The 22,920-nt window shown below is 41.5% G+C and overlaps 1 protein-coding gene across 3 annotated transcripts in view; it reads right to left on the reverse strand.

Moving 5' to 3' along the window:
• RASGRF2 (Ras protein specific guanine nucleotide releasing factor 2) overlaps nt 1–22,920 on the reverse strand; it is a 222,706-nt gene that overhangs the window by 14,239 nt on the left and 185,547 nt on the right. For all 3 annotated transcript variants that reach the window (XM_036914180.2, XM_036914178.2, XM_036914177.2), the window contains exons 20-23: nt 19,234–19,294; nt 18,824–18,927; nt 16,607–16,691; nt 13,768–13,965 (exon numbers count right to left, since the gene is read on the reverse strand). In XM_036914180.2, coding sequence (XP_036770075.2) covers nt 13,768–13,965; nt 16,607–16,691; nt 18,824–18,927; nt 19,234–19,294 — 448 coding nt within the window. The remainder of the gene's footprint in view (nt 1–13,767; nt 13,966–16,606; nt 16,692–18,823; nt 18,928–19,233; nt 19,295–22,920) is intronic.

Raw genomic sequence — 22,920 nt, forward strand, 5'->3', positions numbered from 1 at the left:
GGATGCAAGGATGGTACAACATTCGAAAGTCCATGAACATCATCCACCACATCAACAAAAAGAAAGACAAAAACCACATGATCATCACCATAGATGCTGAAAAAGCATTTGACAAAGTTCAACATTCATTCATGATAAAAACTCTCAGCAAAATGGGAATAGAGGGCAAGTACCTCAACATAATAAAGGCCATCTATGATAAACCCACAGCCAACATTATATTGAACAGCGAGAAGCTGAAAGCATTTCCTCTGAGATCAGGAACTAGACAGGGATGCCCACTCTCCCCACTGTTATTTAAAATAGTACTGGAGGTCCTAGCCACGGCAATCAGACAAAACAAAAAAATACAAGGAATCCAGATTTGTAAAGAGGAAGTTAAACTGTCACTATTTGCAGATGACATGATACTGTACATAAAAAACCCTAAAGTCTCCACCCCAAAACTACTAGAACTGATATCGGAATACAGCAAAGCTGCAGGATACAAAATCAACACACAGTAATCTGTGGCTTTCCTACACACTAACAATGAACCAACAGAAAGAGAAATCAGGAAAACAACTCCATTCACAATTGCATCAAAAAAAAAATACCTAGGAATAAACCTAACCAAGGAAGTGAAAGACCTATACTCTGAAAACTACAAGTCACTCTTAAGAGAAATTAAAGGGGACACTAACACATGGAAACTCATCCCATGCTCGTGGCTAGGAAGAATTAATATCGTCAAAATGGCCATCCTGCCCAAAGCAATACACAGATTTGATGCAATCCCTATGAAACTACCAGCAATATTCTTCAATGAACTGGAACAAATAATTCAAAAATTCGTATGGAAACACCAAAGACCCCGAATAGGCAAAGAAATCCTGAGAAAGAAGAATAAAGTAGGGGGGATCTCACTCCCCAACTTCAAGCTCTACTATAAAGCCATAGTAATCAAGACAATTTGGTACTGGCACAAGAACAGAGCCACAGACCAATGGAACAGACTAGAGAATCCAGACATTAATCCAGACATATATGGTCAATTAATATTTGATAAAGGAACCATGGACATACAATGACGAAATGACAGTCTCTTCAACAGATGGAGCTGGCAAAACTGGACAGCTACATGTAGGAGAATGAAACTGGACCATTGTCTAACCCCATATACAAAAGTAAACTCAAAATGGATCAAAGACCTGAATGTAAGTCATGAAACCATTAAACTCTTGGAAGAAAACATAGGCAAAAACCTCTTAGACATAAACTTGAGTGACCTCTTCTTGAACATATCTCCCCAGGCAAGGAAAACAACAGCAGAAATGAACAAGTGGGACTATATTAAGCTGAAAAGCTTCTGTAGAGCAAAAGACACCATCAATAGAACAAAAAGGAACCCTACAGTAAGGGAGAATATATTTGAAAATGACACATCTGATAAAGGCTTGACGTCCAGAATATATAAAGAGCTCACATGCCTCAACAAACAAAAAACAAATAACGCAATTAAAACATGGGCAGAGGAACTGAACAGACAGTTCTCCAAAAAAGAAATACAGATGGCTAACAGACACATGAAAAGATGCTCCACATCGCTAATTATCAGAGAAATGCAAATTAAAACTACAATGAGGTATCACCTCACACCAGTAAGGATGGCTGCCATCCAAAAGACAAACAACAACAAATGTTGGCGAGGCTGTGGAGAAAGGGGAACCCTCCTACACTGCTGGTGGGAATGTAAATTAGTTCAACCATTGTGGAAAGCAGTATGGAGGTACATCCAAATGCTCAAAACAGATTTACCATTTGACCCAGGAACTGCACTCCTAGGAATTTACCCTAAGAATGCAGCAATCAAGTATGAGAAAGACTAATGCACCCCTATGTTTATCTCAGCACTATTTACAATAGTTAAGAATTGAAAGCAACCTAAATGTTCATCAATAGATGAATGGATAAAGAAGATGTGGTACATATACACAATGGAATACTACTCAGCCATAAGAAAAGGGCAAATCGTACCATTTGCAGCAGCATGGATGGAGCTGGAGGGTATTATGCTCAGTGAAACAAACCAAGTGGAGAAAGAGAAATACCAAATGATTTCACTCATCTGTGGAATATAAGAACAAAGGAAAAACTGAAGGAAACAAAACAGCAGCAGAATCACAGAACTCAAGAATGGACTAACAGGTACCAAAGGGAAAGGGACTGGGGAGGATGGGTGGGTAGGGAGGGATAAGGGGGGGAAGAGGAAGGGGGGTATTAAGATTAGCATACATTGGGGGGTGGAGAAAGGGGAGGGCTGTACAACACAGAGAAGGAATTAGTGATTCTAGAACATTTTGCTATGCTGATGGACAGTGACTGTAAAGGGGTTTATAGGGGGGACCTGGTATAGGGGAGAGCCTAGTAAACATAATATTCTTCATGTAAATGTAGATTAATGATACCAAAAAGAAAGAAGAAAAGTAAAAAGGCAGTTCCTGTGTGGTGACCGTCAATGAGTTCTACAGAAGGGTATAAAGGGCATATAAAAGCGTAGGCAAAGGGCCTGTTTGTGTTTATACAGAGGATCAAAGCCTAATTTTGCTACCCCGAAAATCAACTAAGATACGATATGAAAAAGAACTTCCAACATCAGCGCTCTCTGGAAGACTCACGCCAGAAGATGATCATCAAAAAACCCCAACAATGATCCACGCACTGCTACAGATGTAGATGCACTCATCCCACCAGCTCCTGGACTTGCCATGGGAATGAGGAAGGAGATATCTAAGCTGGCCTGTGCATACAGTAAAACAACAAATTTGACTGGATCTATACTGTTGGAACTCAACCAAGAATTAGGAGCAGTGCAAATTGTAGCGCTCCAAAATCTTACAACTACAGACTATTTACTGTTAAAAGAACATAAGGGATGTGAACAGTCCCCAGGAATGGGTTGTTTTAATTTGTCTGATTTCTCTCAGACTGTTCAAGTTCAGTTGGACAATATCCACCATATCATAGATAAGTTTTCACAAATGCCTAAGGTGCCTAACTGGTTTTCTTGGTTTCACTGGAGATGGTTGGTAATTACAGGTATGCTTTGGTTATGTAACTATACTCCTATTATGTTAATGTGTGTGCACAATTTAATAGTTTAACACCTATACATGCTGAAGTTACTCTGCAAGAAGATATGTCAAAGAAATAATCAATCTTCCCATGTTTTCTTCCGCCTGCTACTTCTATAGCTTTTCTTCTTCCTTCCTATTTACAACCCTTAAGTAGAATTCGTGCCTTATATCAAATTTACCGAGTATCATAATTCTTCCAAGTGGTAAAGATACCTCAAGACAAATGCTGGGCATAGAAGCCACAGGGCATTAATATGCAAAGAAGTAAAAGCTAACCTTTTCAAACAATAAGGCTTCTCTCTCACTTACCAAGTTTACATTTCCCTGTATGGCTCCAGAAGATGACTGGTTAGCCAGAGACGGGTAAGATTCCTCAAGGGAGGAACAACCTAAGACAGGCACAGTCACAGGGGGGCCATCAGGTGAGAAATTGGGGATCAACAGAGGTGAGGCTTAGAACCTCACCCCCCCTGTTCTGAGAGAAATCTTCTGCATCCGTGGATGTTTTATTGCCCTTGTCTAGCTTGGATTAACACATAGTCTACAGGCACACACCTGATCATCTACATTTGCTCTCTTACAACACTAAACTATGTTTTCTACCTTTATCTTGTATCTACCTACCACTTCAGCATTTTATTAAAAATAATAATAATAAAGAGAGAAATGTGGTATCCACATATAAATCAAGTATAAAAATCAAATGAGTATTCATATTTGAACTGACTGTTTATAGTTCATAATGCATGAGCAAAACCAAACGTTTCTGTGATGACTGCCCTTGTACTGTTCACCATGTAACTTATTCACTATGTAAGAATTTGTTCTCCATGTAAGAACTTGTTCATTATGCTTCAGAAGATTGGAGACTGACGAAAATTAGGCTTGGGGTGGATTAATGATTGTGCATTGAACATTGACTCCCCTGTACAGAATTTTATTGTTGTTAACAAGCATTTGATCAATAAATATGAGAGATGCCCTCACAAAAAAAAAAGTACACACTTCCAATCGTAAAATAAATAAGTAACCGGGATGTAATGTATAGCATAAGGAATATAGTCAAAATATTGTAACAACGTGGTATGGTGATAGCTGGTACCTAGAATTATCATGTATATAAATGTTGAATCACTGTGTTGTACACCTGAAACTAATGTAATACTGTGTGTCAACTACCCTTCAATAAAAAATAATTATCTACAAAAAACAAAAAGTTAACACCATCCCTAATGGAGAAGATTGAATGCTTACCACACCCAAGGCTGAGAACAAGGTAAGAATGTCCTTTCTTATCACTCTTATTCAACATATTACTGGCAGTTCTAGGCACAGCAATAAGTAAAGAAAAGGAATTAAAAGGCATTTAAATTGGAAACAAATAAATAAGATTGTTACTATTTACAATTCATGCAATTGTCTATGTAGAAAATCCCAAGGAATCCACAAGGAAAAAGTCCTAGAACTAATACATGAGCTCATCAAATTTGCTGATACAATATCAACACACAAAAATCAATCATATTTGTATATTAACACTGAACATGTAGAAATCAAAACTACAATAACACTTAAAATTCTTGAAGAAAATGAAACATTTAGGCATAAATCTAAGAAAACATATGCAAGAGAGGAGGAGCCAAGATGGTGGCATGAGTAGGGCAGTGGAAATCTCCTCCCAAAACCATATGTATTTTTGAAAATACAACAAATACAACTATTCTTAAAAGAGAGGCCAGGCTACATCTACACCTGCGAGAACCCAGCGACTCATGAAGGGGGTAAGACACAAGCCCCGACCCGGTGGGACCCAAGCACTCCCCCCACTGCAGCCCTCTGGCGGGAGGAGAGGAGTCAGAGCGGAGAGGGAGAGGGAGTCCAGGACTGCTAAATACCCAGCCCATGTCATCTGCACTGGGAGCACAGACACACACTGCACAGTGTGCTGGATATTAGGGAAGTGGAAGAGTAAAACCTGCAAGAGGGTCCCCCCAGCCAGCGCCCCTGGGACAAAAGAAAAGCGAGTGCTTTTTGAAAGTCTTAAAGGGACAGGGGCCACACAGCTGGATGGAACCTTCCTGGCACACTCAGCCCAGCAGCTGGGAATCCTGGGGAATTTCAGGTGCCCCAACCCCCTGGGAGGCAACACCGCTCTGAAGCCCCTCACAGCGATAAACGGCCTCCCGTCCATTCCTCCTCCTGCGCAGCCCCGCCAGAGCAGGGGAGCAGCCTGAGAGTGGCCACGCCCACAGTGGCTACCCAGACCCTCCTCCACAGCTGCCCGGGCCAGACTCAGAAGACCAGCCAGCGCACAGCAGCCCAGCACAGACAGAGGAATCCAGGACAGGGTGCAAAGGTCGCCGTTCTCGCAGGAAAGCACACCCGGCGTGCCTGCCACTCTCTGCAGGACTCTGGGCTACCCCAATGGTTGCCCCACCCAAGGTGGCTCAGGAAATAAAACCAGAAGCTGCTCCCCATGTGCGGGTAACTGGCAATGGCAGCAGAGAAGGGCAAGGCGGAGGAAGGGACGTTGTTCTCCCAGCTGACACATGCGCCAACTGCCTACGACTACCTCTATCGCAATTAAAAGGCAGAAGAATTTGATCCAGTCCAGAATTACCCAGACAACCCTGGAGAGGGAGCCTGGGGAGATAGATTTAACCTATCTTCCTGAAAAAGAATTCAAAATAAAGGTCATACCATGCTGATGGATGTGCAGAGAAATATGCAAGAGCTAAAGGGTCAAGTTAGGAGGGAGAATATAGAAATAAAACAATCTCTGGAAGGACTTAAGAGCAGACTGGATGAGTTTCAAGAGGCCATTAATGGAATAAAGATCAGAGAACAGGAACACAGAGAAGCTGAGGCAGAGAGAGATAAAAGGATCTCCAGAAATGAAAGAATATTAAGAGAACTGTGACCAAGCCAAACAGAACAATATTCGCATTATAGGGGTTCTAGGAGAAGAAGGGAGAGAAAAAGAGATAGAAAGTGTCTTTGAAGAAATAATTGCTGAAAACTTCCCCAAACTGGGGGAGGAAATAGTCTCTCAGACCAAGGAAGCCCACAATCTCCCAACACAAGGGACCCAAGGAGGACAACACCAAGACACATAATAATTAAAATGGCAAAGATCAAGGACAGGGACAGAGTATTAAAGGAAGGAATTAAAGAGAGAGAAAAAAGGTCACCTACAAAGGAAAACCCATTAGGCTATCATCAGACTTCTCAACAGAAACCTTACAGGCCAGAAGAGAATGGCATGATATATTTAATGCAATGAAACAAAAGGGCCTTAAACCAAGAATACTATATCCAGCACAATTATCATTTAAATATGAAGGAGGGATTAACCAATTCCTCCAGACAAGCAAAAGTTGAGGGAATTTGCCTCCCATAAACCACCTCTACAGGATATTTTAGAGGGACTGCTCTAGATGGAAGCACTCCTAAGGCTAAATAGATGTCACCAAAGAAAATAAAATCACAGCAAAGAAACCAGTCCAACCAAATACTAACTAAGGGCAAAAAAAAAAAAAATCAACTACTCACAAAAGCAGTCAAAGGAAACACAAGAGTACAGAATAAAACACCTAACATATAAAGAATGGAGGAGAAGGAGTAAGAAGGGAGAGAAATAAAGAATTATCAGACTGTGTTTATAATAGCTTAATAAATGAGTTAAGTTAGACAATTAGATAGTAAAGAAGCTACCCTTGAACCTTTGGTAACCACGAATCTAAAGCCTGCAATGGCAATAAGTACATATCTTTCAGTATTCACCCTAAATGTAAATGGACTGAATGCACCAATCAAAAGACATAGAGTAATAGAATGGATAAAAAAGCAAGACCCATCTATATGCTGCTTACAAGAGACTCACCTCAAACCTAAAGACATGCACAGACTGAAAGTCAAGGGATGGAAAAACATATTTCATGCAAACAACAGGGAGAAAAAAGCAGGTGTTGCAGTACTAGTATCAGACAAAATAGACTTCAAAACAAAGAAAGTAACAAGAGATAAAGAAGGACATTACATATTGATAAAGGGGTCAGTCCAACAAGAGGATATAACCACTATAAATACATATGTACCCAATACAGGAGCACCAACATATGTGAAACAAATACTAACAGAACTAAAGGAGGAAATAGAATGCAATGCATTCATTTTAGGAAACTTCAACACACCACTCAGTCCAAAGGACAGATCGACCAGACAAAAAATAAGTAAGGACACAGAGGCACTGAACAACACACTAGAATAGATGGACCTAATAGACATCTACAGAACTCTATACCCAAAAGCAACAGGATACACATTCTTCTAAAGTGCACATGGCACATTCTCCAGAATAGACCACATACTAGGCCACAAAAAGAGCCTCAGTAAATTCAAAAAGATTGATATTTTACCAACCAACTTCTCAGTCCACAAAGGTATAAAACTAGAAATAAATTGTAAAAAGAAAACGAAAAGGCTCACAAACACATGGAGGCTTAACAACATGCTCCTAAATAATCAATGGATCAATGACCAAATTAAAATAGAGATCAAGCAATATATGCAGACAAATGACAACAACAGCACAAAGCCCCAACTTCTGTGGGAGGCAGCAAAGGCAGTTCTAAGAGGAAAGTATATAGCAATCCAGGCCTATTTAAAGAAGGAAGAACAATCCCAAATGAATAGTCTTAAGTCATAATTATTGAAACTGGAAAAAGAAGAACAAATGAGACCCAAAGTCAGCAAAAGGAGGGATATAATAAAGATCAGAGAAGACATAAATATAATTGAGAAGAATAAAACAATAGAAAAAAATCAGTGAAACCAAGAGCTGGTTCTTTGAGAAAATAAACAAAATATATAAGCCCCTAGCCAGACTTATTAAGAAAAAAAGAGAATCAACACACATCAACAGAATCAGAAATGAGAAAAGAAAAATCAAGACGGACCCCACAGAAATACAAAGAATCATTAGAGAATACTATGAGAATATATATGCTAACAAACTGGAAAACCTAGAAGAAATGGACAAATTTCTAGAAAAATACCACCTTCCAAGACTGACCAAGGAAGAAACAGAAAATCTAAACAGACCAATTACCAGCAACAAACTTGAATCAGTAATCAAAAAACTACCCAAGAGCAAAACTTCCGGAGCCAGATGGCTTTACCATGGAATTTTATCAGACATACAGAGAAGACATAACACCCATTCTCCTTAAAGTTTTCCAAAAAATAGAAGAGGAGGGAATACTTCCAAACTCATTCTATGAAGCCAGCATTACTCTAATACCAAAACCAGGCAGAGATCCCACACAAAAGAAAATTATAGACCAATATCCCTGATCAACATAGATGCAAAAATAGTCAACAAAATATTAGCAAACTAAATTCAAAAATACATCAAGAGGGTCATACACTATGACCAAGTGGGATTCATCTCAGGGATGCAAGGATGGTACAACATTAGAAAATCCATCAACCTCATCCTCCACATCAACAAAGAGAAGGACAAAAAACACATGATCATCTCCATTGATGCTGAGAAAACATTCGACAAAATTCAACATCCATCCATGATAAAAACTCTCTACAAAATGGGTATAGAGGGCAAGTACCTCAACATAATAAAGGCCATATATGACAAACCCACAGCTAACACCATACTTAACAGCAAGAAGCTGAAAGCTTTCTCTCTAAGATCGGGAACAAGACAGAGATGCCCACTCTTCCCATTGTTATTCAACATAGTTCTAGAGGTCCTAGCCACAGCAATCAGACAAAACAAAGAAATACAAAGCATCTAGATTGGTAAAGTAGAAGTCAAACTGTCACTATTTGCAGATGACATGATATTGTACATAAAAATCCCTAAAGACTCCACTCTAAAACTACTAGAACTAATATCTGAATACAGCAAAGTTGCAGGATACAAAATTAATACACAGAAATCTGTTGCTTTCCTGTACACTAACAATGAACTATCAGAAAGAGAAATCAGGAAAGCAATTCCATTCACAATTGCATTGAAAAGAATAATATACCTAGGAATAAACCTAACTAAGGAAGTGAAAGACCTATACCCTGAAAACTACAAGACACTCTTAAGAGAAATTAAAGAGGACACTAACAAATGGAAACTCATCCCATGCTCTTATCTAGGAAGAATTAATATTGTCAAAATAGCCATCCTGCCTAAAGCAATCTACAAATCCAATGCAATCACTATCAAAATACCAACAGCATTCTTCAACGAACTGGAACAAATAGTTTTAAAATTCATATGGAACCACCAAGACTTCGAATAGCCAAAGCAATCCTGAGAAGGAAGAATAAAGTGGGGGGGGGGGATCTCGCTTCTCAACTTCAAGCTCTACTACAAAGCCACAGTAATCAAGACAATTTGGTACTGGCACAAGAACAGACCCACAGACCAGTGGAACACGATAGAGAGCCCAGATATTAACCCAAACATATATGGTCAATTAATATAAGATAAAGGAGCCATGGACATACAATGGGGAAATGACAGCCTCTTCAACAGATGGTGTTGGCAAAACTGGACAGCTACATGTAAGATAATGAAACTGGATAAGAGAATGAAACTGAATCATTGTCTAACCCCATACACAAAAGTAAATTTGAAATGGATCAAAGACCTGAATGTAAGTCATGAAATCATAAAACTCTTAGGAAAAATCATAGGCAAAAATCTCTTAGACATAAATATGAGCAACCTCTTCATGATCATATCTCCCTGGGCAAGGGAAACAAAAGCAAAAATGAACAAGTGGGACTATATCAAGCTGAAAAGCTTCTGTACAGCAAAGGACACCATCAATAGAACAAAAAAGCATCCTACAGTACAGGAGAATATATTCATAAATGACAGATCTGATAAAGGGTTGACATTCAAAATATATAAAGAGCTCATGCACCTCAATAAACAAAAAGCAAATAATCCAATTAAAAAATGGGCAGAGGAGCTGAACAGACAGTTCTCCAAAGAAGAAATTCAGATGGCCAACAGACACATGAAAAGATGCTCCACATTGCTAGTCAGCAATGAAATACAAATTAAAACCATAATGAGATATCACCTCACACCAGTAAGGATTGCCACCATCCAAAAGACAAACAACAGCAAATGTTGGTGAGGTTGTGGAGAAAGGGGAACCCTCCTTCCTACACTGCTGGTGGGAATGTAAATTAGTTCAACCATTGTGGAAAGCAGTATTGAGGTTCCTTATAAAGCTCAAAATAGAAATACCATTTGACCCAGGAATTCCACTCCTAGGAATTAACCCTAAGAATGCAGCTGCTCAGTTTGAAAAAGACATATGCACCCCTATGTTTATCGCAGCACTATTTACAATAGCCAAGAAATGGAAGCAACCTAAGTGTCTATAATTAGATGAATGGATAAAGAAGATGTGGTACATATACACAATGGAATATTATTCAACCATAAGAAGAAAATAAATCCTACCATTTGCAACAGCATGGATGGAGCTAGAGGGTATTATGCTCAGTGAAATAAGCCAGGTGGAGAAAGACAAGTACCAAATGATTTCACTCATATGTGGAGTATAAGAACAAAGAAAAAACTGAAGGAACAAAACAGCAGCAGAATCACAGAACCCAAGAATGGACTAACAGTTACCAAAGGGAAAGGGACTGGGGAGGATGGGCGAGAAGGGCGGGATAAGCGGGGGAAAAAAAGAAAGGGGGCATTATGTTTAGCATGTATAATGGGGGGGCACAGGGAGGGCTGTGCAACACAGAGAAGACAAGTAGTGACTCTACAGCATCTTACTATGCTGATGGACAGTGACTGTAATGGGGTTTGTGGGGGGGGTGCTTGGCAATGGAGGGAGTCTAGTAAACATAATGTTCCTCATGTAATTGTAGACTAATGATACCAAGAAAAAAAACATATGCAGGACTTGTATGTTGAAAATTTCAAAATGTTGACTTAAAAAACAAAAGAAATCCTAAAGAAATGGAGAGACAGTCCACAAACACTGGAAGACTCAACATAGTAATGATGTCAATTCTCCCTAAAATGATTGGTTTAATGAAATTCCAATGAAAATCTCAGTAGTAGACATATTTTTCTTCTAAAATTTATATGGAAAGTCACAGCACTTGAGTAGCTAAAATAATTTTGAGACCGAAGAATAAAGTAGGAGGAATACAGAAAGAACTCTCAGATCTTAGGTAAAAAACAATCCAATTAAAAAGTGAGTTGCAGACATTTCACTGAAGAGGATAAACAGATGACAAACAAGCACATGAAAAGATGTTTAACATCATTATCCATTAGGAAAATGCAAAGTAAAACAGTGAGGAGATATCAAAATGGCTAAAATTAAAAATACTGATAACACCAAATGCTGACAAGAGTATGGAGAAACTGGTTCACTCATATGTTGCTGATAGAAATGTGATATAACACAGCCACTATGGGAAAGAATTTGACCATATCTTATAAAGCTAAATTACCAAATGACCCAGTAATTATACTCTTGGGCATTTATCCTAGAGAACTGAAAACTTATAGTCACACAAAACCTACACATGAATGTTCATAGCAGCTTTATTTCTAATACTTAGAAAGTGAGAATAACTAAGATGTTCTTCAAGGGGTGAATGGTTAACAAAAGGTGTTATATCTATATCATGGAGTACTACTCAGCAACAAAAAGGAACTAAGCATTGATATATGTAACAACCTGAGTGATTCTCAAGAGGATTATGCTGTCAAAAAAAAAAGGTAACCTCAAAATGGTATATACTGTAGGATTCCATTTACATAATATGTTTAACACAACAAAATTATAGATATGAAAATAGTTTTTGGTTGCCAGGACAAAGGGAGGTGGCAGGGAGAAAAGTGGTTATACCTATAAAAAAGCAGAAGGGATTCTGGTGATGGAACTGTGTTACATGTGGTGGTGGTAACATGAATCTATGTAATAAAAGTGTATAAACATAAGTACACACATACATACACACACAAATAAGTACATGTAAAACTGGTACTTATCTGAATAAGGCTGGTGGATGGCACTAATGTTAAATTTGTATCCAGTATATCATCTTTATTTAGGCAGGATGTTACCAGTGGGGGACACTGGGTGTAGGGTATAGGGGATGTCTGTTCAACTGCATGTGAATGAATCTACAATGATCTCAACATAAAAAGTTCAAAGAGAAGCAACAGTATTTATAAAAGCTGTAGTTTTTATTTGCAGGGTTTAGGCTTTGTTCACAGAAAAAGAATTTGTGAGTTCTAGGGGAGCAAGTTTGGGATTCTCATAATACTGTATTTTGACTAGGGAATGGGGTTGGTGAAGATAAATGCTAAATGACTTAAATTCGGTTTCTTGTTACATAGGGAGGAGTTAAAAAAGCTTGGTGAGAGGAAAAAAAGATAGGCTAGAGTAATAAATAGTGCCTCTGAGTGGGGCTTATATTCTCAGAGAGCAACAGAAGCCAGACAGTTTTGAGGAAATGTCAGCATAATATACATTCTTCTTCCCACCCGCAAACCTGGATGTAGGCACCATGCCGATACCCTGCACCAACTTGGTGGTCACAGTAAGGCAGGCATAGTGGTCTGTGGGAGAAGGTTAGGCAGAGAGGGCCTCGCATAGTACCTCCCAGCCTCTGGCACCAATGGGACATGGAGAAGCCTAGAAAAGTCCCCTAAGAAGGCCAAGGTAGTTATCTACTAATGAAGAGCTAACCTTCCCACCATGGATCCCCAAGGGGCAGAACAGCCTGTAATAAATGTAGGATATACCCCCAATTTTATAAGATCAACAGTGCCGGTGAGAGCCGAGGGGGAGGTAAGATCAGTCAAGCTCCCTGGGTACAATCGCCAGCATGGCTCCTGAACGGGGTAACAGATCATGAGGATACCAGCTACAGGCAGTTGGCGGTGGTCTGTGTCTAATGACAAATTAGTAGAAGACTACAATAGGAGGCCAGTGGGGACACACAGCCTCCCACAAGTCCTGAGAAGCCCTCCCCAATACCCACTAACACCCAGGGAGAAGGCCAGGAGAAAGGGCAGGGGAAAAGTGGTGATTTAATTTGAATTTGAAAATGACAGGCCTGAACAAGCTGAGTACAACACAAAGAAAATTAAGAAAATTGTATTTCTGCACATCTAAGTCATTATACCAAAACTTTACTATATGAATGACAAAGAAAAAGGTGACCATTAAGGCCCTTTGTCCCTGGGTTTTGGCTGTAAGGCATTTATATCCTTACTTCGGGAAGATTGAGTGGATCCTCTGGACTGCCCTGTGTTCACTTGGAAACCATGTGCCCCTCTCTGAATAATTCAGGAAACAACTCCTGACTGTCAACCACATTGCTAGCAGTTGCCCCCAAATATGTTATAATGAATGTTGAGGGTTGTATTTTCTTTTCTAAACTAACCGTTTAGAAATGCATGAGTGGAATCAATTAAGCGGTAAGAACGTAATACTTACCCACGTTGGCACCGTTCTTTGGCAATTGAGCTGCTTGTTTCAGTTAATTATTTCCTAATTAGTAATATTTATCCTGGCTCTGGCCTCCCAGCCCCTTCTTCTCTCAGCAGCAGGACGTGTCTCATGCAGATGCTCACCTGCTTGGACACCTTGGCCCAAGTTTTCTTCAGCCTGTAGATGGCACTTCTGTTTAAGGCTGAGGTGATCTCCAGCACGCCGTTGTAGTCGTGCAGGCATCTGCAAATGTCCGCCACTGCCACCCACTTCTCAATTGCATTGGCACGGGAGCTGACATCAGCATAATTCATTATCTGGGAGGCCACCAGGTTACTCATCTAAGACAATAGAAAAGCCAGGAGAGGCCAGCTAAGAGCTGAAGCAATGCATTCAGGCAAAATACCTGCTACCTGCATTACCCACAGGAATGTCAGGAAGGCAGGGTGCCAATGGACATGGGGGTCCTAGTCCATATTTAGATACCAACTTTCTGAAGAGACTAAAGTCTATAATAACAATAATAACAAGAACAAACTAATGAGCATCTGTTCACCTCAGAGTGAAGAGAGGGGTTGTTTGGAAACAGCTTGTTGGGGGAAGAGAAGAGTTTGTTGATGTGTGATTTGGATGAAGGGAAATGAATCGAATGAGCCCCAAGGAATGACCCCCTTGGCAGATGGTGGGTTTCACATCTTGGGGTCTTTGCACATGCTCCTTGGCACCCAACAGTGTGGGGGTATTCACTCCAGGGAGCCTTAGTTATCACAGAGCAAGACATATTTACCCCAGTCAAATCAAATTCCAATCTGAGCAACCTCAAACCAGAATCATTTAGGTGCAGGGAACGAGAGAACATTTTCTCCTTCCTATCTTGCGGAATTATTTTTCCACCATCAGTTAAAAGGACTGATAGTTTCAAAGTTAAGTACTGTAATTCTATTAATTAAAGCCAAGAGAAAAAGAGGGCTTAAGAAGCTCAACTCGTATAATAAGGAAAGGAAAGGACAGAATATGAGTGATTATCAACTCATTGGTATTGAGGTGATAATCTTATATCCATACACTCACTCTGATGGGTATGCCCATTCTGTGATAATTCCATAGGTATTTTAGATCCCACAGTGCCTCAGAATTATCACTGTGCATATTCACTAAATTTATTTTGTACTGAGCACCTAGTATGGACCAGGCATTCTTTGAGATTTGGGAACAGGAAGAAAAATTACAGCTGACTTTAAGAGCCTAGAGAGGAGGCAGATGCCAAGCCAAGGCCTCGTGGAGGGGGTTGGGAACCTGAGGCAGCATGGGACATCTGGCCTAGGACAGGGGAGGCTCTGGAAAGACGTGCCTATATTGAGTCCTAAAAATGAATGCGAGTTAGTCCCTGCTTTCCCTCAAAGTTGACGAGTATCTGCAAGGGGACAGTGGAGGAGGGTGGAGTGTAAAGAGGGATCTGGCAGCTGGCCGAGGAGCACGGTCAGGGGCTTGTGAGACAAGGACAACAGGAGGCAGGGCTCTTGGAGGCTGTGTTTGGCAGTTAAGACTGTATTGTAAAGGTGAGGAGCAGCAACTGAGAGAATTTCTTCAAAGTAACATAGTTGGATTGGCCTTTCAGAGAAGTTATTTCTGTGACCCTGTGTGAAGCCTGGGTTGGGGGCAGTGTGGTGGGTGTGGGGACTGAGAGTTAGAGCCCTTGGAGGAAAGGATGAAAGGCCAGGTCAGGGTTACAGCCATGGAGAAGGAAGGAAAAGAAGGGCCTGAGACACGTAAATTGAGGGTTCACTACCATGCTGGAGGGTGGGTAAGGGAGAGGAAGGAGTCAGAGATGACCTCTCGATTCCATGCCTGGGTGCGTGAGTGTATGCTGAGGCTGTAACGCGAGACTAGGAACAGAGAATAAGATGAGGAAGCAGCTTGGCAGGCCCGGAGGTGCCGACGATAGGTTCCATCTGCCACTTTTTGAGGGCACAATGCAAGTGGCCATCCAAGTGCAAACATGCAGGTCTGGAGCCTGGGGTTGAACCTCTGATTTGAGCATCCATTATATCAAGTGCATGTGTGGCATTAACAACACAGGCTTATTTTCCACAGCAGGGGCCCTGCTTCTCAGAGAGTGGCCCTGATGGGTCACACGTCCTGTCCTTTAGACAGCAGTGGCATTGATGTTCATTATGTGATAAAATCCACTTGACATACACGTACTGTGCATGTACCCTGTGCAAAGCATTGTCTTGGAAATCTAAATTGCTCTTTAGTATTTTGATTCTGGATAACATTAATTTACCTACAGAGTTCCTAGTATCTTTTTTTTTTCCAAACATCATCATCATTCCTTTACTGTAGTTTAGTAGAACTGGAAGGGGAGCCTTCTCTTTGCCTGGATAGGCCTACAGATACTCCAACTCTGTGGTTCCACCACAGGACCAAGACCATTAGAACAGAATGATTAGGAGCTGGTGAGCACAAAAGCGACTGACTGTTGGGGAAAAGCAGGGCAGGGAGGTGGGCTGACCACTCACTACAGCACACAACACAGCAACCCTGTAATGAGGCCCAAAGAGGTTCTTTCCAGGCCTGGAGAGTGCATGGGCTGAATGTTCAGTCATGATGAGGGGGGTTGCAGCAACCCAGCCTGACTGGCACTGGCACCACAGGGGCTAGTGACACATGCGCTGTTAGAACCAGTCCGTCTATCACCGTGAAATAATGATGATTAGGATGAAAATAACAGCAGCAACTTATGTGTTACTGAGCATTTACCAGACTTGGATTCCATCAAAAGTTAACCTCTTATGTCTGGAAGATATTATTACATCACTGTGAGCTCTTAGAGGAGATTTAAGCTTGTTTTTTTAACATTCCATCCATTCTGTTTAAAAAGTGGGTGGTAGACTTGCTTTATTTTACAGAAGGACTCCTAAGACCTGCATGCTCATCTTCTTGTAACATGACCACGGTTTTATTTGTATGGTTAGGTACCTCATTGAAGTGTTGGCTGGTTTTCATAATGTAAGGTGTTCTTTCATTTTTATCCAGCTTCATCCACCCCTGTCCAAGAAATTCTCTGAAATTTCAAACAACAAAGCACAAAATCAATTAAATTTTAACGGTGACTGGGATCCTAAATAATTATTATGAATATTATATACATTAAACTTGATACTGCCCAACACCTGCTGCTCATGACCATATCAAAGGAATTTTAGTTCAACTCTAGCATTTCTCCCACTTGACGACAAAAAGAAAAAGATCTTCCAATTTCCAGATTTCTCTTATAAATGTTTGGAACTCTGTCCCCATTCAGACCATTATAAAGCCTTCACTGAAATTGGAAAACAATGACCAACACAATAGGAATAAAGAAGTGAAGTACTAACTCAGAAACCAAGACTATTTGCTCTAGATCAGCTTTAAAAAATGTTTGAGCTTTAGCAGAAAGTCCAAGACATACATTGCTTCCAAAAATGTTAATCAAGAACAGCATTTCTTCCTACACTGCTCTGACACCCTCTAGGAGATGGTCAGTTCCACGGGCAGGGATTTTGCTTTGCTCTCCCCAGAGCCCAGAAGGGTACTAGCGGGGAGGGCTGCATGACAAATGCCACTGTTACCACCTCCCAGCCCGTTCCCGTGACGATGGCAGTTACAGCGGGGGGAGCTCCACCTGGTGCAAGGTCTCCTGAACAACATCCCTGATCCTTCATTTCACTCACGAGCAGGTCACCAGGCTGCAGCAAGCAATGGACAATCATGCTGATGCAGACAGGGACCACTTTGAGGTATTATTGCCACAATAACAATAACAATTGTGACACATTCTTAATCCAGAAATGTTGCTGAGTCCCTATAAAAGGTCCCATGTCCCTTGACATTGATAGTACTGCTTCCATCCTGCAAGGTTGTGGGACATAAAGGGATGCCAGTCCCACAGATGAAAATAACCAGTAGATATTCACACCAGCTTGGGGGACAGGGTGGAGTGGTGGGGAGGGTCCTGGGAAGAGGCCACACGAAGGGCAGGCACAGAGGTTCAGGCTTTGCTCTTTCTCCTCCTCCACAGAGGTCGTGATCTTCTCCCTCCTGAATCCCCAGGAACTTGGGGGGATGACACACTGAGGCTCTAACCCAAGTCTTCAAAGAGTCATTTCAAAGAGTCACGTGTATGGCCAATGGGTCATTTTTTTTCATGTTCATAGATAGATCTATGAGTGCTGAGAGAGGGGAAGGGAAAGAAGATGAAATGCATAAAAGAAAAGTCTGCAGGGGCACCTTCTGGGCCTGCCTCTTCGGCCTCTCCAGCCCACCTGTAGCTCTGACCACCCATGCTGCCCCCTCAGGCCCTCCATCATTACAATGTCCTCTTCTTTCCATATGGCAGGGATCACATCCCTATCTCCTGTCCAGCCCTCCCTTACCTTCAGTTTAGTTATTTTACAGAGGACGTGGGCCAACAGTTGTCAAGTGTCTAAATAAAGGCTTTGTCTGTGGAGCTACTGACCATGACAGAAGGGATGGGGCCTCAGGAGCCTCCCCTCACTCTGCACACAAGCAAAGGAAAAGGAAGGGGTGCTGTGGCTCTGGCCGTGTGACACCACTCCCTGGGACATGTGCTCAGCCTGTGCTGGGCAAAGCACTGTGTCGGGAGTCCACACCGGTGAGAGTTCCAAAGCACAGTGGTACTTGATTTATGGAAGTGGGGAATGAACTGGAGCAGGATTTATAGCATTTACCCAACATTATTGTTTCCCAAAGTACCTAGACCACACAGAATGATCTGGGATTCTCACTGAAAATGCAGTTCCCTGGGCCTCGAACCTGCTAGTATCAGCATTTCTGAGGGAGTGTCTAGGAGTAAATGTTCTTAACAAGTTTCACAAATGATGTTAGGCACCACGAAGTTTGAGAACTCTGGTTTTAGCTGTTGTGAGGTTTCTGTAATTCGAGGATGTGAGAGTACAGAGAAATTCATTCTTTGGTAACCAGAGCACAGCCAGAAACACAAGAGTGACCATCTTGAGTCTCCAATATTCCCAATCAATACTTCCAACACAAACTGGAACGAAAAGACATTCAAGTGGGACCAGGCCACCGCAAGAGGAAGACTCACACCTCTGTGCACACATCTGCCTTAGCAACATCAGCTCTACACTGGCAGGTCCTGCCTGAGGGGGCCTGCAAAGTGAGCGCAGCACTCACTCATAGGGAATGCTTCTGAAGACGATGTGGTCCAGGAGGGTGATCTGCTCAGCCAGCTCCATGGCTGACAAGGTCTCAAAGCACTCGGCCTTTGGACAATCCATCTGCAAGAGAGGAGGACAGGGAATGAAATACACGCAGGAGCAAGGCGCCTGTCAGCTCACTGCAGCTGCTGAGCTACAAAGTCCCTCAGAGATTCTAGCCACGAAGGAGATGGCAGAAAGCTCAGGAACATCAGCCAAAATCAGTATCAGCTCAATTGCTAAACTCCAAAGCAAATTTGGTTCATTTCAGAGCTCCAGCGGCAGAACATACGGTCAAGCACTCAGTTATCAGTTACAGGCATATTGCTTGCCTTTGAGAGGCAGTTCACATGTAGTCATGCTGGATAAGACCATGGCTGAACTTACCAGTTGAATTATATCCTCTAATTTTAGGTGGATGTCATCTTGATCATCTTGTGAAAGGGCCCTAAAAAAAAATCAAAATATCCTTCATGAAAAGAAAATAAACACTCCAGGAATAAAAAAAAATCAGTTTATTTTTCTCTGGGTAGAAACTTGGAGAAGGTTCAGTCTGCAAGGCTGTGCTGCCAGCTGGAGGCTGTGGTGGCCAAGAAAACAGCAAAATACATATTAAAGGCCCAGGAGGATCATCAAGAGAGCTGACTTATTTAAAAGGGCCAACTTATTATATACATGGCTATCAATAAAACACCCACCCTCAAAGTGTACCTGAGAGCAGGCCAGTGTGCTCTGCATTACCGAGGGGTCTACGTTGTGCATTTGGCCACCCTGCAACGCTATCAATCAGGGATCTAAGAGGCCTGAGCGCCCCATCTATGCGAATCTAGCCCCTACCCTCACCCTTCTCTGCTAATGCGGAGGCAAACATAGAGCAGAAGCTCAGGGGAGTTCCTAGGTGGCAAAAATGTGAACAATTCAAAGCAGAAGCCAGCAGGTAAACTCTCCCCACTTGTTTCCCAGATGGACTTTCCAAGATATATTTGGTGCTGTATCCCCACACATGGTGTAATTATTCAGCTCCCAATAAATACGTAAGTTAATGAATACTGAAGTAGGTGCTGGTTTCAGAGTGGGTGTGACACTTCATTTCCTGCAGAAGTTCAGAGTCCCCGAGAATTGTACTGATTATATAACTTGCCATCTGGGCTAAGCATTTTAAGTTCTCCAAAAGGAAGACACAATCACATATTAAAAGTATTAAAATATTTAAACAGCCCCAAACCATGTACCCTGTCTCCTAAGGGAAGCTAAGATGTGATGTTTTGTGGTACTCTGAATTGATTAAAACAAAACTACCACCCTTAAAAAATATAAAATCAACAGAGATGGGTTACTGTATGCCCACCACATGCTAGGCAGGTCTAAGCATTTGACATTAACTACCTCCTGTATCATTAAAAATCCCTTCAAAGTAAGCATTCTTATCTCCTTTTTATAGATGAGAAAACAAAAGCTCGATGAAATTGACTAACTGGCTCAGGGGGTGACCCGGTTGTATTTGCTTTCCTGTTACTCATGATTGTCTTAAGCAGGCATATGGAAGGCACCTTTGCAAGGGTCCAGCATAGAACACACATCAAAAAACGTCAGTTTCCTTTCCTCTGTCTTCTTCCTCTTTCAAGAGCTCTTGGCAGTTTACCAGGGAGCAGGAACTTTCTAGGTTATAGGAGTGGCAATCCTCTTGTCAGCAATCAGCCATATCATTTGCGAGCAGAAAGCAATAGCCTTCATATGGTGAAGGGCAGATTAAAGTGAGGAAAAAAAATAGGTAAACACAATTCTTCCTCCCAAGACTATAAAATAACTTTTAAGGGTTACCCGTAGGGGATAAAAGTGACTCTTTCCCAAACTATAGGCAGCTCTTTCCACAAGTCCAGGTTTCTAGAGAGAGATTGGTGGCCACAGAACTATGTGTACCAATGGAAAAGACCTTTTTTATGAGGCTGGGCAATATTCCTCCCTTGGAAAGAAATTGTCAAGGACTCAGTTCCTATCAAACATTCCTCTCCCCAGTGATCTTACCATTGTGTTCCAAGATACATTCTGGTCCCATTAAATTATCTAATATTTTTTTCTCTTCCCAAGAGCCTGTCAGTGCTGCTTGGGACTTTGTGAGGTTTCACCTTTTCATGACCTGAACCCATTCCAGCTGACCATCCAAGGAGTTTGTCATTGTTTCTACTCGTCTTCTGGCCAGTGAGTTGTCTACAAAAAGCTCTATACTGTGTAGGTTCAGAAGCCAGCTAGTCAGACAATGTTGGAGTGGGGTGGTATTTTACAATATAAAAGTCTTGAGCAGAGGTTCTTATTCCTAAACAGGGCAACAAACTCCTATGCCAACTGAGATCCTTCATCATAAAAGAGCCCCTAGGACTGTGTGTGAGGCACGGACAGTTCATCGCAGAAAGCTTTCACTCTACGGCATTAATGTCATATATGTTTAAATACATGTTTCATGTTTACATCTTGCTGTTATATGACTTGAATGCACATAAATCTTAATGTCAGGGTCACTTTTAATTACAATGTGGTATGTTTTTCTCTCTCACAATCCTAACTTGCATTCACTGGGAGAAATTTTCAAAAATGTTCCCTTCTTCAAAGGCCCCTCTACCTCTGGTCCAGTACAGAGGATGAATTTGCTTCTAGTCTCCTGATACCTTAGAGATTTGATGACACTCCAGGATCCTGGTTTCCCCCACATCTATTCGTCAGCATGAGCAGTTTAATACCTGTGCATCTATAATGAAACACCAGATGAGAATCTTAAAAGTAAATGGGAGTACACAGGTTCTATGATTGGAATATTCCTCCTGCGATCGTAGAAACCAGGTAGTCTTAAAAACAGAGCCAAGAGCAACTGGCCTCTGTCCTCAGATCAGTTCCCCCTCACTGGCTGCCCGCTTGCTGTGTGACTGTGCAGTGTGTGCCCACGGCAGGCCTGCCCCAAGCTCAGCTCCTCAGCACCTTCTGGGGGCTTCACCTTCTGGGGCCTGCTGGACCACCTCCCCCTTCCCATGCTTTTCCTTCAAGCATGGCTTTCTTTCCCTCTAGGCTTATTTGAGTCCATTGCTACCTATGTCATGACATATTTTTTAAAAGGCAGATGTCCATAACTGCATGGCAATCTTTAACACTAAAATCTCCCAATTTTAGCTGGAAATGATTCTCTCCTTGTTTACCAATTAAGAAATAAACTAACAGGAAAATCTTTACAATTTTCAGGGTTGTGAAGTAATCCTTTTGATTTTTGTTTCTTTCTTATATATGCCATGATGTTTTTTTTTCACAAAGAGAATGATAGCCTTTCTGCAGTGATGGCTTGATTTGGGTCTTACTTCCTACTCTATTTTCTAATCATTCAGACATGATTTATAAAAATATAAACATATAGAGTTCATACATATAAACATAAGTATCTGATATGGTAGGTTACTGAAAACCCTAAGAAGTTAATTACCAATCATTTCTCCTATAATAACGATCTTCCATGCTGGGGCAGGGACCCTTAAGCATAGTGCAGGTGGAGTGAATTACTTGGCAGGGGAAATTCGATCAAGGATCAGTAGTTTTCTTGCACTAGGTTTGTTTTGCACAAATCTATGTACTGGCTTGCAGGAAAGATAAATTAGTGCCCCAGAGACCCAGGTGACCCAAACTAGGACTTAAGGTCTGGCTGTCTGCTCAGCTACTGGGGCTGGTGACCCCACTGGTATCAGTCTGCTTTAGTTGATATGCTCAGGCTAAATGAAGACTTGTTTTGTATTGGCTTCATGAGAAGGAAGATGTCAGAGGTAGGAGAATTTATGGGGTGATGGTGTAACAGCTATTCCCTATCTGGCTTCATGGGTGGGCATTTAATTCTTTTGATGAAAGATGTGGAACCAGAAGCCAAAGGAGCTGTTTTTACAAGAGATGGAGATTCTAGGTTGAATGAGGCTGCCCTGGGGCCCATGTGACATAGGGATGGGACAGGTGGCATCTTTTTCAGCTCTTTGATAGGGAAGTGGTGGCTTCAGAAGGCTGTCAGGCAACATTCTTGACAGCAACAGTGGTGACCCTGATAAGGTC

This window comes from Manis pentadactyla, chromosome 2, assembly GCF_030020395.1.
Source record: "Manis pentadactyla isolate mManPen7 chromosome 2, mManPen7.hap1, whole genome shotgun sequence".
Taxonomy (NCBI): domain Eukaryota; kingdom Metazoa; phylum Chordata; class Mammalia; order Pholidota; family Manidae; genus Manis; species Manis pentadactyla.